Here is a 13,821-nt window from a genome sequence, read left to right on the forward strand (position 1 = left end):
AGGACGAATGTGCCACTCACCTCCCGCTGCTACCATTACTTTTTGGTTCACACGCTCACGCCTGCCAGGCACTGACAGAATGGGTCGAAAAATGAAATAAAGCAAATGGCAAAGGAGGTAGAAGAGAGCCATGCTTAACTGGAAGCAAGCTTTGAGGAAATCTGAATACAAGTCAAGATTGAGACTCAGTGTTCCTGATTTTGTATCACCCTGGGAAACCTATTTCTTATCCTTAATCACACACACCTGGTAAAAGCAAGTCCAGCGCTGAACATGTGGCTTTTGGCTGACAGGACTTTAGGATGGTTGTTGCTGTTCTCAGAAGAATGAAATCAATTTCTTATCCCAGCTCAAAGCGAAGTCCTACAGACTTCTAAGCTACCTAATTTCTCACTGACTTAAGGCAGAGATGAAAGTCATTTGGCTGACCCAACAATTTCACTGGCCTTGGCTCCTTCTAAAGACTACTTTTCTTTTTCATTCTTAATAGTGTGAATAACAATGAAACCTTCCCATTGCCCCAGGTCCCAGCTTCTTTCTTGCATAGTTGAGGTGGGAAGGAAGGACAGGGGAAAGATGAGAGCGTCATTCAAAGGAAAACCCTATTTTGTTGTGGAAAGCTCTGTTTCCGCAATCACAAGAACAATGTTCTGGTTCCCACAAGGAGAAACCCCTTTGTGCAAGTGACTCTCGGTAAACATTCTTTACCTCACGTCCTAAAAGCTTTGAAGTCCTAATACCCATTCTTAGGGAGGCAAATCTCAATGCCACTTATTAGCAACAAATCTTATGGCCATAATAAGGTATCGCGCATGTTTATGCATTTTACATTAGTCAGATGCTCATGCATTTTGACTCCTTCAATTCTGAGGAAACAAAATTTCTCACTAGTGAGGAAAGGAGCAGAATGAAGGAAGGGAAGGAACAAGGGATCCCTAGAGGAAGACAGGTTGCTCAGCTTCTCCCCACCTCTCTGTAGAATTCCGGGACCCTTTGTGTATTTAAAGCCACACCTCAGTCTGGTCAGATTGAGCGGATGGACCCCTACATCAGCACTGGTTTTCATAGGGCGCTAGCACAGGGTTTGACTAAGGCCACAGCTCGCTGACTCTCAGTGCAACACTGAAACCAAAACCCTTCAGACTTAGTACACTTTATTACAAAGAGCAGGGGCAGGACTGGGCTTAACTGGATACGTGTTGATTGGACAGGATATGTGATGGAACATCCTTGGATCAGGTAGGCACCAGGTATGGTCGGTCCAGCATAAGATGGGACACACTTAGCCAGAGTCTGGGTCAGCACACATGTTGCTTAGTGCAAGGGGCACTTAATATGATGACAGTAAAGAGGCAGAACAAGCTTGATGACACTGTATCAGGGGCTTGCAAAGCCTGAAGTCTAAAGCTTATACCAGGAATATCACTCAGCCATAAAAAACAGTGAAATAATGCCATTTGCAGCAGCGTGGATGGGCCTAGAGATTATCATACTAAGTGAAGTAAGTCAGACAGGGAAAGATACCATATGATATTGCTTATATGTGGAATAAAAAAATGATACAAATGAACTTATTTGCAAAACAGAAATAGACTCACAGATAGAAAACAAACTTATAATTACCAAAGGGGAAAGTGGAGGGAGGAGGGATAAATTAGGAGTTTGGGATTAACACACACACACTACTGTATGTAAAACAGACAACCAACAAGGATCTGCTGTATAGCACAGGGAGCTGTACCCGATATCTTGTAACAACCAAAATGGAAAAGAATCTGAAAAATATATACACAACTGAATCACTTTGCTGTACACCTGAAACTAACACAGCAGTGTAAATCAACTACACTTCAGTTAAAAAAATAAAGCTTATACCAAATCCTATCAAATAAATAGAAAAAACGACCTTAATTTGTGTCCTATCATTCAACAAGTACCAAAGATCATCTTTTGTGGAGGAGCTAACCGTGAAGCATAGCAGTGCATTATGACATAAGGCTTTCAAGGGAGCTGCAGGTTTGCAGAGGATGGACTTACGTGAGCTGCTACACCTGTAAACTGAGACAGGATGGACTCCAAATTCCATCCTTTAAAACAGAGGTCTTGGAGATTCTTCAGGCAGCAGAATGTTCTTTGGTCAAGCCGTGAATAGTGTGACCATGGTGGTAATTAATAAACATTCTAGATCTCCTTTCCTAATACACTGAAGTCTTCCCAGGTGACGGATGGGACAGTAATCCCAGGAAAACACTTTTTGGATTCACTTCTTTTTTGTTTGAAAAGAGAGAACATTTTACACATAGCATCACCCTGTGCTGGGCTCTGCTAACAGCAGCTTCTCCAGGTGGTTTGCAAATGGGGCTGGATAATCTATGTAGAGTGTGGCTCCCAGGCAGGAAATGGGAGCAGGGAAAATGCTACAATATAGTGGCTCCTCGGGGAGGATTTTGTCTCTCTGAGTGTCTTCTGCCTTGGCTGAAATGGCTCGGCAGCTACGTGTCGTGCTATCTTTGGTGCCAGATGACTAATCCAGGCACAGGTTCATTAACAGGAGGAAAGTGGGAGGAACAGACTATTCAAGATTTTCTCAACCCTCTGCGCCTGCCTTACCATGATGAATACGGTCAGGAGGCAGATGCTCATCAGCATAACAGAGACGCTGTCCAGGAACCAGGTACACCAAATCACTGTGTTGGAGACACCCTGATTTTTCAAGGTCTCCTTCAGTCTCAACTCCTTCTCCAAGACGATGCTCTTTACAGTCATGGAGACAGAGTAGGTCCAGGCCAGCACCATGAAGGCAGGGAGACAGCGGTTCAGGATGATCGTAAAACTAAAGCAAGAGAGAGAAGCAGAGTGGTAGACTGTCCTGTACCTGGTGGAGGGGGAGCAAGTGTTTGCTGAGGACAAAGCCCAGGTGGAGGGAAAGGCAGAAGAATCGCCACTGGGTATTCAACGGACTTGAATCTTTTAATACATTGCACTTTGCCCTGAAGGGTTATGTAGCCTTTAGAGCAAGATGGTAGCCTTTGGGTTAGCCTAGATGAATGTCCTGTGAGTAAAATGTATAAATAAAATTAGACTATGTATGTTACACAATATAGGCGCTCTTGTAAGATCTCAGGTAGCTTTTTGGTTAGTCCAGATGAATGCTCTATAAGTAAACTATGCAAGTAAAATCATACTATGCATGTTACCTAGTATAGACCTTGTAAGATCTCACGGGAAAGGACTACAGACTTGACAATGTGGAATATGCCTGGAGTAGGTAGGTATAAGCTAACTAACACTGAAGTCCAGAAGGTGGACAAAGGGAACTGGTGGTGGTGAGAGCAATAATTGGACTCCCCAAGGGGTCAGCATTGTCTACCCTGGAGGGTCTAACCCCAGTTACACAGGGAGCGGCACAAAACGACTAATCAGTGTGGCACTTTCAGAGGCAACTGACCCATCAGTAAACCAACCAGTGACTCGGCAGTCACCAACCCCACAGCCCTGTACCAGTGGAGTGCATCCATGGGTGTTCCGTCTGGAATGACTCTACTGTGAACTTCATGTATGTTTTCCCTGTGCTCGGTGTGCTAGTAAAGCCCTTGAGATTATCATCCACTGAAAACTACTGGGTGTCACAGGAAGGGCCCAATTCCAGCATGGGGCGGGGGGGGGGGGGGTTCTCTCAAGATGGCCCCAGGGAGGCTGAATTCTGAGGCTAAATTCACAAGCCTTCTGAGACGGGCCACCAGAGGGCTCTCCCACACTGAATGGCCAGAATTCTTGCTGCCTCCTCACTCCCTACTTCACTTCCCTGCCAGTCACCTCTATTCTGATCTTAAAAGTGGAACCAGGCTTTTGGCTGGGCTCCACTTCCGATCTCTGCCTATTGTCCAAACCCAAACCGACTGCAGAACAGGCCTGCTGTCTCTTTTATTTTTCTGTAGAGCTGAGGAACGAGAACCGATTAGACCAAGGTGTTATGCCCATACTGGGCTTTATTTTACTGCCTTGCCAGCTGGCAATTTGACTCTTCCTCTCTGCAGGCTGTATCTCTCTCCTCCCTGAACCCCGCAGATACACACATACACTATGGTGAACATCTCAGTTTTTATTTTTTTTCCCTAAGAGTTGAGTCTCTAAGTCAACTGTAGATCTCTGCTGCTGTCCTGGGAGCACCATGGTAAGTGAGCCCTCCCAGCCACTCTTCCTCTCTGTCCCTCTCTCTACCACCCCCCAAATGCACTTTCAGAAAATAGTAGGCTACTTGCTTAGCTTGCTACTGGCCATCACATGCACAGGCCTGGGAAAGGGGGTGGGCAGGGAGGGAGGGCCCAAGCTCATCCAACACATCCCTCTACCTTTTCATTAAGCACACATCATGGGAATGTTAATTAGGGATGGAGCTGCATTATTCCAAGGCTCCTAGGAACCGGCCCTACTTGTGATGCAGAGTCCTAATTTGCTGATTTGGCAATCACTGGGCAAACACTGACCTGAACCCTTCCACATACCAAACATACTACGTAGTGGAAAATTTAAAAGCCTTTGTCCCCTCCCCCAACCTCACTTCCCTGCTTTAATTTTCACCTTCCCTTTTCTACCCACAACACCAATTCCTTTCTCCACTTTACTAGTCCACCGGGCCCTGCCTGGAGGGAGCCGGGGAGAAGCAGGCTCCTCAGTCAGAGCTCGGTTCTCCTCGAGCTGGCCCCAGGCCCCAGGTTGTTCTCCAAAAAGATTGAAGCCTGGGGAGCACCCCTTCCCTGCCCCACCCCAGCAGCCTGGTTAGCTTGTCCAGGAGGGGGACTAGGACCCTGGACTCACGAGTCATCCACGAAGCAGGGGTAAGGCATCTGCTGGAGATAGATCCCAATTGGAACCTCAGCCTGGGCCTGGCTCCTCGTGATCCCCTGTTCAACCATGTCCTGCAGATAGGCAAACCCTCCCCAGATGTACCGGAAGTCTTCCACGGGGTCAGCTCTGGGGCCAGAATCCCAGTACCTAAGAAGAAATCACAGGAAGGGACACAGGATGCAAATGGGAACAGACAGCTCACTCCCCCTTCACAAGGGTGAGGGGATTTGGTACTCACGCTCCGAAACTGCCCCCTGAACTCTTTCACACTATCCGATTCTATTTTCCAGTTCACAGTTTAAGTCTCAGTTATGAATATTAGCTTCTAATTGCTTTCATTCAAGGACTCTCCTCTGAGCTTTATAAAATATCTTATTTCCTCTGATTTAACTTAATTTTATTGATTTATAGGCTCAGTCCAGTCTCAGTCCCCTACTCTGTACCAAATGTAATTTTCCAGTGACTTTGCTGAAACCTCATTTGCAGAATCTCTATGTGAAGATAATTTAATACCTAGAGATTTTTGCCTCCAAACTACGTGAAGGCCAGCCAGGGACAAGTGCTGAGTTGAGAGGGTGAATGCAGAGTAGCTGAGCTCTCCTGGTCCCACCAACCAGCAGGGCCAAGTGGCTAGCTTAGTGGTTCGACACCAAAGTGTTCCTGTGCCTTTCCAAGTAATCCTTCTGCCCTGGGAGGAGACGGATAGCCTGAGCACGCAGGAACCCCTTTCCTTGCCTCACACTTCGTTGGGGACGCCCAGGGTCTTCTGAGAGCGCCTGAGACGTCACCTGTCTTTGATCTTATTGGTCTTCTCCACCACGTCTATGTCCATTCGGATCTTGTACTTCACGTGGGACGGCAGGGAGCTGGTCCAGGGATACATGTCCGGGAATACCACACCAGCCCAGAACCTGTTTTCCTCCAGCAGAGACAGGGCTCGTTGGGTGAGCTGAAATTCATCATCGTAGCTTTCAAACTTATCCAGGATCAAGCACTGCAGATAATCACAAAGACTGAAACAGTCTGAGGGATACCAACCACAAAGACTCAACTGCAAAAAAAGACAGAGGATCAGGGCTGCTGCCCCAGGGATGGGTCAAAGGCAAGGAGACCTATAAACCTACTGTTTGCTTAACTTTGGGTCTGATGTCAATTTCCAGTGTGTCTAGATTTGGGGATGAAAGGAGGGGCTTAGAAAAGCTGACTCGCTCTCATCCCTAAAGATCTACTGCACTATTGGGCTGTCCAAACACGCAAGTCGTCAAAATGACAAAAATGCTCACAGCTCTCCCTCCCCAGCGCGGGGAGTCAAGGGAGCGGGGTCACATCGGACACAGGCTGCTTTGAAGATCAGAAAGCCTGCCGATAAAAGAGTTTTAAAGAGAGAGAGAAGCAGTCCCAGCGGTGAAACTTCCTGCCTCTCTGCAAACACACAAGGATGGCCAGCTGAGGGAGGAACAGGATGACGAGAGAAAATGACAGAGAGCCAACATGACCTTGTCAGAGAGATCATTTCCAGCTACAACCTTTTGCCAGATAATGAGAATGGAGGAGGAATTTCCCAACATGTCTTTTTTCTCCCCGGGAAGAGAAAAAAATCATTACTCACAAAAGAGCAAAACCAAGCCTTTCTTTTAATTTGAGTATTGGGAGTTGTTTTGGTAAAGCTTTCTGTCATACTCAGATGTGCTTTTTTCCCCTCAACTTCCTATTTCTGTGATACACTAGGGTTATTGTGTCGATGTTTCTTTCTTAGAATGGAACTCACAAGAGGTCAGCTGTCTTGATTAATCTGTTCATGGAATACTTACTGAGAGCCTGCAATGTGCCAGAGCTGCTTGGCTCCGGGGTTACAAGGAAGAAAGATAAAATCTCTTCCTGAAAGAAACTCCAGACCTAAAGAGGGAGAAGTTTGGAGTAAACTAACAGTCAGTACAAGAATGATCAGGTTCGGGTGGGAGCAGGCCTAAGGTAGTCTGGCTGCCCAGCAGAGGGAGGAGGCTAAGTCTACCTGGAGAAGTCCTCGAGGGCTGCCTGGAGGAACAGACTCCTGAGTAGGATGAGAATGAGCAGGAATTAGTCAAGAGAAGAAAGCAGGGGAAAGGTCAGCTCAGGCACAGGGAATAGCTCATGGGATTTTCAGAGGCCTGCAAGAATGGAGCAGTGGTTCCCTTCCTTGGCTGTGCTTTCAAACCACCTCAGAGCTTTAAGAAGATACTTACACTCAAGTCCAACTCCAAACAATGGAATTAGATTTTCAAGAGACAGGGCCAAGGCATCAGCATTTTATCAAGTGTTCCCCAGGTCATCCCAGTGTGCAGAGAAGCACGTAGGTATGCAGAGATGAGTTGTGAGAGGTGTGCACTAGGAAGGGGGGCATGGGGCCCAGATCAGCTGCCCTGCGGGCTTTGCAGGGCTTTCCCTGGGACACAGGGCTTTCCATCCTAAAACCAGTTTTCCTGGCAAACCCTAAAGAAGCCACAAGAAGCCACTGTAGGTTCTAAGCAGGGGAATGACCTATGGGATCAAATCATGTTTCTGAAAGATCACTAGTAGGGGGAAGGGGAAAGCAGGAGGCCTGGTTAGAAGGCTGTTGATGTAACGCAGGCTTAAAGGAACGCATTAACTCCCCCACAGAGCCTGCGAGTTACCTGGAATCCTCATTTTACTAAAGAGGAGACCTGCCAGAGGTCACGCAGCTAGACAGTGGCAGAGTCTGGATTCTCTCCCCACTTTTCAACTCCAGGCCCAGACTTCTTCCCCACACCAGAAGCCACACATACAGCCTGGTCCGCAGGCCCTCCCTGTGCTCACGACTGTCTTGTAAAATAGGGGAGCACACTTTGACTCGCCCTTACTTTGCAGCCCAGGGAACTTAGGCTCACAAAAGCTGAGTTCCCCAAAGTGGTAGAGTAGTCGTCAAACAGCTCATTTGATCCCACAGCAATTACCAGGAGAATGAAGAAGCTAGACAAGCGCACAGATCACCATGACCTGACCAGAGAGCCCCGCTCCCGCTGCACTGGTGAGAAGCAGGCCCACACAACTCAGTCACCAAAAACCCCTCACTGCTGAGTCCCACCCGGAGGCATCAGAGGGTGAACCAGAAGCCTCTTTCTGCTGAGGAGCTGAATTTGAACAAAGTGCTGCGAACCCTCCCTCCTTGGGCCTTCTGGGCTAAATCGTCCTGCCTCGGGCTCCACATCCTGGGAGCCGGTCCTCTGTAACCGTCTCAGTCTTCTGAACAAAAAGAAAGAAAACGAAAGAAACTGTTAACTTTTCCAGCTGATGTGGGAAAGAGGAACACAGGTAACAAGAAAACCTAGAGCGCCAAGGCCTGGGTGACACCATGCTAAGGAGACGGTTATTTTAAAGGGAACCGGAATTGGTGTTCCTTTAAGAACTACCAGTCACTGAAGTTGCAGAGCTCAGGGCAATGGACAGTTTTCTTTAGTCAACTATTCTTTTGCAAATAGCCATTGTCCAGACTGTCACTGGCCAGTCCTTTAATGAGATCAAAGACTTAAGTACGCCATGACACCAAAGGTCCTCAATTAATGGTCATTTTTTCCTGAATGGAAATAACATAGGGCTTGCTATTTTATGATTTTTTTCTCTTTTTTTGTGGGGAGTCTAATATATAGACTTTCTCCGCGGTCTAAGACCGAGGGCCTGGCTCCCGGTGTGTGCCAGTATTTAACTCAACAACAGCGCCGTGGGGACAGAGAGCTGGCAGCCTGCTGCGTGGACAGGGAGGCGTTCAAGCTGTGCTGCTGGAGCACATGCGAGAAAAGGAACACTGGCGTCTCCTGCAGGGAGACTTCAGTCTTCTACAGACAGGTAATAAAATAATCTCTCTCTTTCTCTTAAATCAGTTTGTCAAACTTAGGACTACATGTATAGAGTTTTAGTATTGACAAATAAAGGAAATTTGAAAATTAAATTTCTGAAATAAAAAACAAAATTATTTGGGGAGATGGGAATTCTTTGCAGTTTCTTTTAGCTGTCATACACACACACATACAAACACACACACACACACACACACACACACACACACACACACAGAATATTCTTCCAATTACTCCACAGTGTCATAAGGCATTTGGACAGAAGGGGTCCTAGAGGCCATGTGACCTAATGTCCTTGCTTTACTGTTGAGGAACCTGATGTCAGAGGGGCAAAGGGCCTTGCCCAGGGTCAACACAGGTCAGAAGCAGAATATGAATCCATGTCTTCATGGGTCAAGCTTGAAGGGTGGTGCTGCACCCTCACGGTGCTCTAAGGGTAAGCCACACCGCAACCACAAAGTTGCAGCAATAGGATTCCTAAAGGAGATGGTCTCTTGCCCCGGTCCAGTAGACTAGTAGAACAGAAGTTTCTGCAGCGATGGAAATGTTCTGTTTCCGCCCTATCCAGTGCAGTAGCCAGGATCACATACGGCTACTGAGCACTGGAGACGTGGCCAGTGCGTCTGAGGCACTGACCTTCTCACCTTATTTACATTTATGTAACCACATGTGGCTCCTGGTTACTGTACTGGTTAGCACAGCTCCAGAGATGGCAAGTTGCTGGAGGTCAGAGGCCGTGTCTTCTTCATTTGGTCTCTGGAATAGCATTTCCCCGTGAAAGAGGAACTGAATTAATTTAATTTTAGAAGTCCTGAATGCCGCAAGAAATACAGCTTCACTGTGGTGTGTTTTGAACATAATTGTACGCACCCCAGATTCAGATGACAAACTAGGAGAAACTAGTGGAAAGTGAATTTTTGTTACAAAGTTAATGAAATTATAACTCCTATTGAAGCAAGAAAACTAATAAAAACAAATACTTTTTAATAATGTGACTTTCCGAGCAAGGCAGCCGTTTTCTCTGAACTCTCCTTTCGTGTCTTAACGGGAGATCTAAGTGCTGGTGTTTTCAGGGACATTGCTGAGGCCTGCGGTGACGTGGGCCCCAGCCTGGCTGTTTCATCAGGCGGCTGATTCACAGTCACGTTTCCTGCTGCGTCCCCCTAGATTGGCACCATGCTACTCTCTGGAAAAACAAAACTGAAAAGGCTCTCAAACATTCATTTCTGCCCGGAATCATGTGATCTGCTTTCAAGGTTGAGTTATCATCCCCCAGTTGGAAAGGGGTACAGGGCATTGTTTGAACACCATCTCCACTCTGCTGCTTCCTAACTGTGGCCTCTGTTTTCCTGTCTGCAAAATGGAGATATGCCTCCCTCGTAGGTATGTTCTAAGGATCACAGGAACACGTTTGGGAAGGGCCAGCCAGTGCCTCCTGGTAAGAATAAAAGCTGAAGATTACTGAAGTTTTACTGTGTCCCCAAAACTGGTCCAAAGGCTTTGCTTGTATTAATCCCTTGAATTCTCACCACCACTTTACGATTATCACTCCAAGCTCTCCTGTGAGGCATAATGAGGCAAAGTTCCTCTGGAGTGAGCTGGTATCTTAACCATGTAGGGTGCTCAACTATTTCACAAATAACAAGGACTTGATGAATAGCATTTTTATTACTGTTTTTGCGAAACATCTTGAAAGTCAAAAAAGTCTAGTGGCTTTTAAGCCCCTGCCGGGTTACCTTTCATTCATCATAGTTATTTGTCTGGGGAGGAAGGCAGTTATTTTTTTAAAAGAATGCAGCTGGGAGCACAAGCCATCCCCAGCTGATCTACAGCACCTCATCTGGTTAGAACAGTGCTATGGACAGAAGCCAAAGCCCCACGTCCACCTGGGCAGTGGCGGGGGCAATGGGGCGGGTCCTATCCCACTGGTGTTCACTAGCTTGCTCTTCGGCCATCAGGTGAAAGGCGGACAACTCTACTCAGAGGAGGATCTGATGAAGCTAATCTGGAGCGTCATCCTCACCAAATCTTCCAGGTCAAGGCAGAGCAACTGTGGATGCTGCTTTGGACATGAGTCAGAAGTCCCCGGGTCATCCCCTGAGGTGTGAGTCATGAGGCACCCTGGCATTCTCATGTGGAGGCCACCTGCCTCACAGCAAGGGGCCTCGTCCCCTACTGGTACTTGCTTTGGTCCCTGAAGAGCTTGGCTAATGAGCATGTATATTCATGCAAGTGTGTGCGTGAGTGTATGTGAGAGGCAACGATGAATGACTAACCTTTAAGCAAAGCAAGATCATAGAGTTTGACATATCTGGTCTGGTCTGATTAGCTTGTAAGTTAAAACAGTTGGTTTTAATGAGGCTGAGGCCACATATATTTATAAAAGCTATTTGGTTCTACACAGAGAAACTGTGTGATCGTGGATGTTAGGGATGAACCCTGAAGGTAGGAAAGAACTGGCGAGTGTAAGAGACTCAGCATAAAGCCACTACTGGGAAAATCCAAAGGGCATCTTCACTGATTAGAGAGACAGTGTCTTATGGCCTCAGAGGCAGATTCTGGGCAAATTTTGCAATCAGAGTTCAGAATCATAAAGCGAACCGTTATAATGCCCTGTGACAGCCAAAGGCAGTCAAGCAAGAGAAGAGGTTTCCTTGTCTCCTTCAGTTCCCAACTATTGCGGCCAAAATCCGAGTGGCAGGGCCACCACCGTCTGAAGTCCACACCAGTCCTACGGTTTCTCACCAGCAAGCTGAGCTCGCCCTGTGGAAGAGGTGCGGCTCTCCCCAGGGCAGGCAGCTGTGCTCACGACCCCTGGAGAAGGCAGTCATTTGTTTACACAGCTAAATCAGACACTGCCTCACAGAAGAAGCCACAGTAGCAGCAGGCTTCCTTCTTCAACTGCGACCTCTCCAGCTCTAATTCAAACACATTAAGTAACATAAATTACCTATGAAGTGGGAACCGATGACTAGCAGAGGCAGAGAGAGAAAGAATCTCTTCTTCCTTGCACTTGATAATCAGAGGGGCCTGGCACTCGGTGCTGATGTGTTCTGACTGATACCCAGGACATGCCAGGAGGGAGTCTTCAGGGTAAGAAGGGCGCTGCTGCACACTTCCGAGGCTTTGGCTCTGCCATCCTGCCTCTCACAGATCTAACTTCCACACTCAGGCTGAGAACAAAGCGGCTGATGAATGTCAATGGAGGCTTCAAGTGGTCCTGCTGGTGTTAACGTAGACACCTGGGGTTCCTTTTGAAAAGTGCCAGTGGATGTGGGCAAACATCCCAGAATGGATTTCCTGGCAGATTGAAACCGTAACACTAAAGGTTCGTTTCCCACCGCAGGGAAAACGCCACTGGAGAAAATAGCTCTGGGCCGCGAGAGTTGGCCGGGATGGTGAGAAGGAGGCAGAGGCCCTGTGGGGAATTTTATCTAACACACCGGGCGCTGCGGACAGACGGCTGAAATGTTCGACCACGGAGAGTGAGGAGATGCACCGCGACTGAAGACAAAGGGACAGGAAGGGCACAGCCGTTCAAAAGACCGTTTCTAAAATAAATAAACACAACAGTGACACACATAAAAAGGTCGGGTCGGAGCACAGAGGCTCCCGCCAGGGCAAAGCCACCCAGTAGTGCTTCCTGTGCAGTCAGATCCAAGGAAAGGCCGAAGAGCCGGGCTGACGACTGCGGGGGACTGTAGCTCTCAATGCTGTCTTGTTTAGTCATTCCTACAACTTTGGGAAGTAAGTGTTACCATATTCAAAATAGTTCATAATCAACAGGGCCGGGCACTGACCATGGAAAGCATATTCCAGTCACGAACACCTGGTCCAGCCATGCCGGTGACACTGCCCTAACTGTGGCTCCAGTGACCACCCTTATTTTTCAGGCAGTGAACCAGCGACAGTGCCCCAAATCAGAGCCCAGAGATGAGCGCCGGGGGTGGCATTCTGCTGCCTTCGGGATGGAGCTGTCACCGGCCAGGCCAGCTGACCCTCCTGGCGCCAGCTCGGGACTCTGCTGCCCCTCTGCCCGGCCCCCGCCCCTGACGCTACAGCCACACCTCTGCCCAGACCGTCTGCCTCTCAGGAGCCTGGCTCGTTCACACCTCTGCACCTCACGTACGCTCTTCCTTCTGCCTTGCTTAGCAGGCACATTCGATCTTTAAGGCCCAGCATAAATGTATTTTCAGCTTTAGATTGGCATGTATGGGTGTAAACTTCATGCCACTGCAGCTCCAAGAAGGTAAGTTGGGAAATCAAAAGATAAATAAGATACTTTCAGCCCTTACGGGGTTCACATCTGTGTGGGTGGGGAGGTGTGTGAAATAATTATCATGTGCTGTGATGGAGGAATACGGTGCACACGAGGAGGCCTGACACACAGGCGCTGAGTCCTGAGTGGAAGAAGGGGTCGGCTTGTGCAGGGCGGGAGGCCTGGGCAGCACGATGTCCCATATGACATGGAAGAGCCGTGAAGGGACTGGAGGAGCTGGCCTTCACCGACACAGCAGTGAGGAGTCACTGGGGCACTTCAGGCTGGCACGCCATGGCTGGTGAGACTGGGGTTTCATGAGGATCTCACTGGAGGCAGCGTGGGAGCTGAACAGAAGCAGCGAGAGACCAGAGGCCGCGAGACCAGCCAGGAGAGATGGTACAGGCCTCTGTAAACAGGCCATACATGGAGAGGGCGAGGAAGGGGGGATTTGGGAGATAATGTGGAGGATAATTGACAGTCCCTGGAGGATTTGTGGCATTTTGAATTTGTTTCTACTCTGCCAGACTGGATTCTAGCAGTCCCTTGGGATACCACCATATTTAATGACATGCTTATCTCTCCCAATAGAATGTGAACTTCTAGAGGTCAGGGATTCACAGTATTTATTTGGATGTAGGTAGTTCAATTCATGCAAAAACATGAATGACTGCATGAGCGCAAATTTCTTTGGCTTCCTCCTCTAAATCTAGTTCTTTCTAAGCAGAAAAGACTGAATCAGAATAGTGTCAGTTACCCTGACTATTACAAAATAATTGCTGCCTTCATCCAACTCATTATGTAATTTATCCAAACAATACTTACTGAACCCCCTACTCATGTACCCCTTATGGTAGAAGAACT

The 13,821-nt window shown here is 47.8% G+C and overlaps 1 protein-coding gene across 8 annotated transcripts in view; it reads right to left on the minus strand.

The window, feature by feature from the left end:
• The window catches only part of ABCA4 (ATP binding cassette subfamily A member 4), a 126,132-nt gene that overhangs the window by 66,667 nt on the left and 45,644 nt on the right, over nucleotides 1–13,821 (minus strand). For all 8 annotated transcript variants that reach the window (XR_012509109.1, XM_074369987.1, XM_074369988.1 and 5 more), the window contains 3 exons: nucleotides 5,637–5,842; nucleotides 4,819–4,995; nucleotides 2,611–2,833 (listed from right to left, as the gene is read on the minus strand). Coding sequence is in view for 7 of the 8 variants with exons in the window: in XM_074369987.1 (XP_074226088.1) it covers nucleotides 2,611–2,833; nucleotides 4,819–4,995; nucleotides 5,637–5,842 (606 nt within the window). In the remaining variant the exon portion in view is untranslated. The remainder of the gene's footprint in view (nucleotides 1–2,610; nucleotides 2,834–4,818; nucleotides 4,996–5,636; nucleotides 5,843–13,821) is intronic.

The sequence above is a fragment of the Camelus bactrianus genome, chromosome 9, assembly GCF_048773025.1.
Source record: "Camelus bactrianus isolate YW-2024 breed Bactrian camel chromosome 9, ASM4877302v1, whole genome shotgun sequence".
In the NCBI taxonomy this organism is placed as follows: domain Eukaryota; kingdom Metazoa; phylum Chordata; class Mammalia; order Artiodactyla; family Camelidae; genus Camelus; species Camelus bactrianus.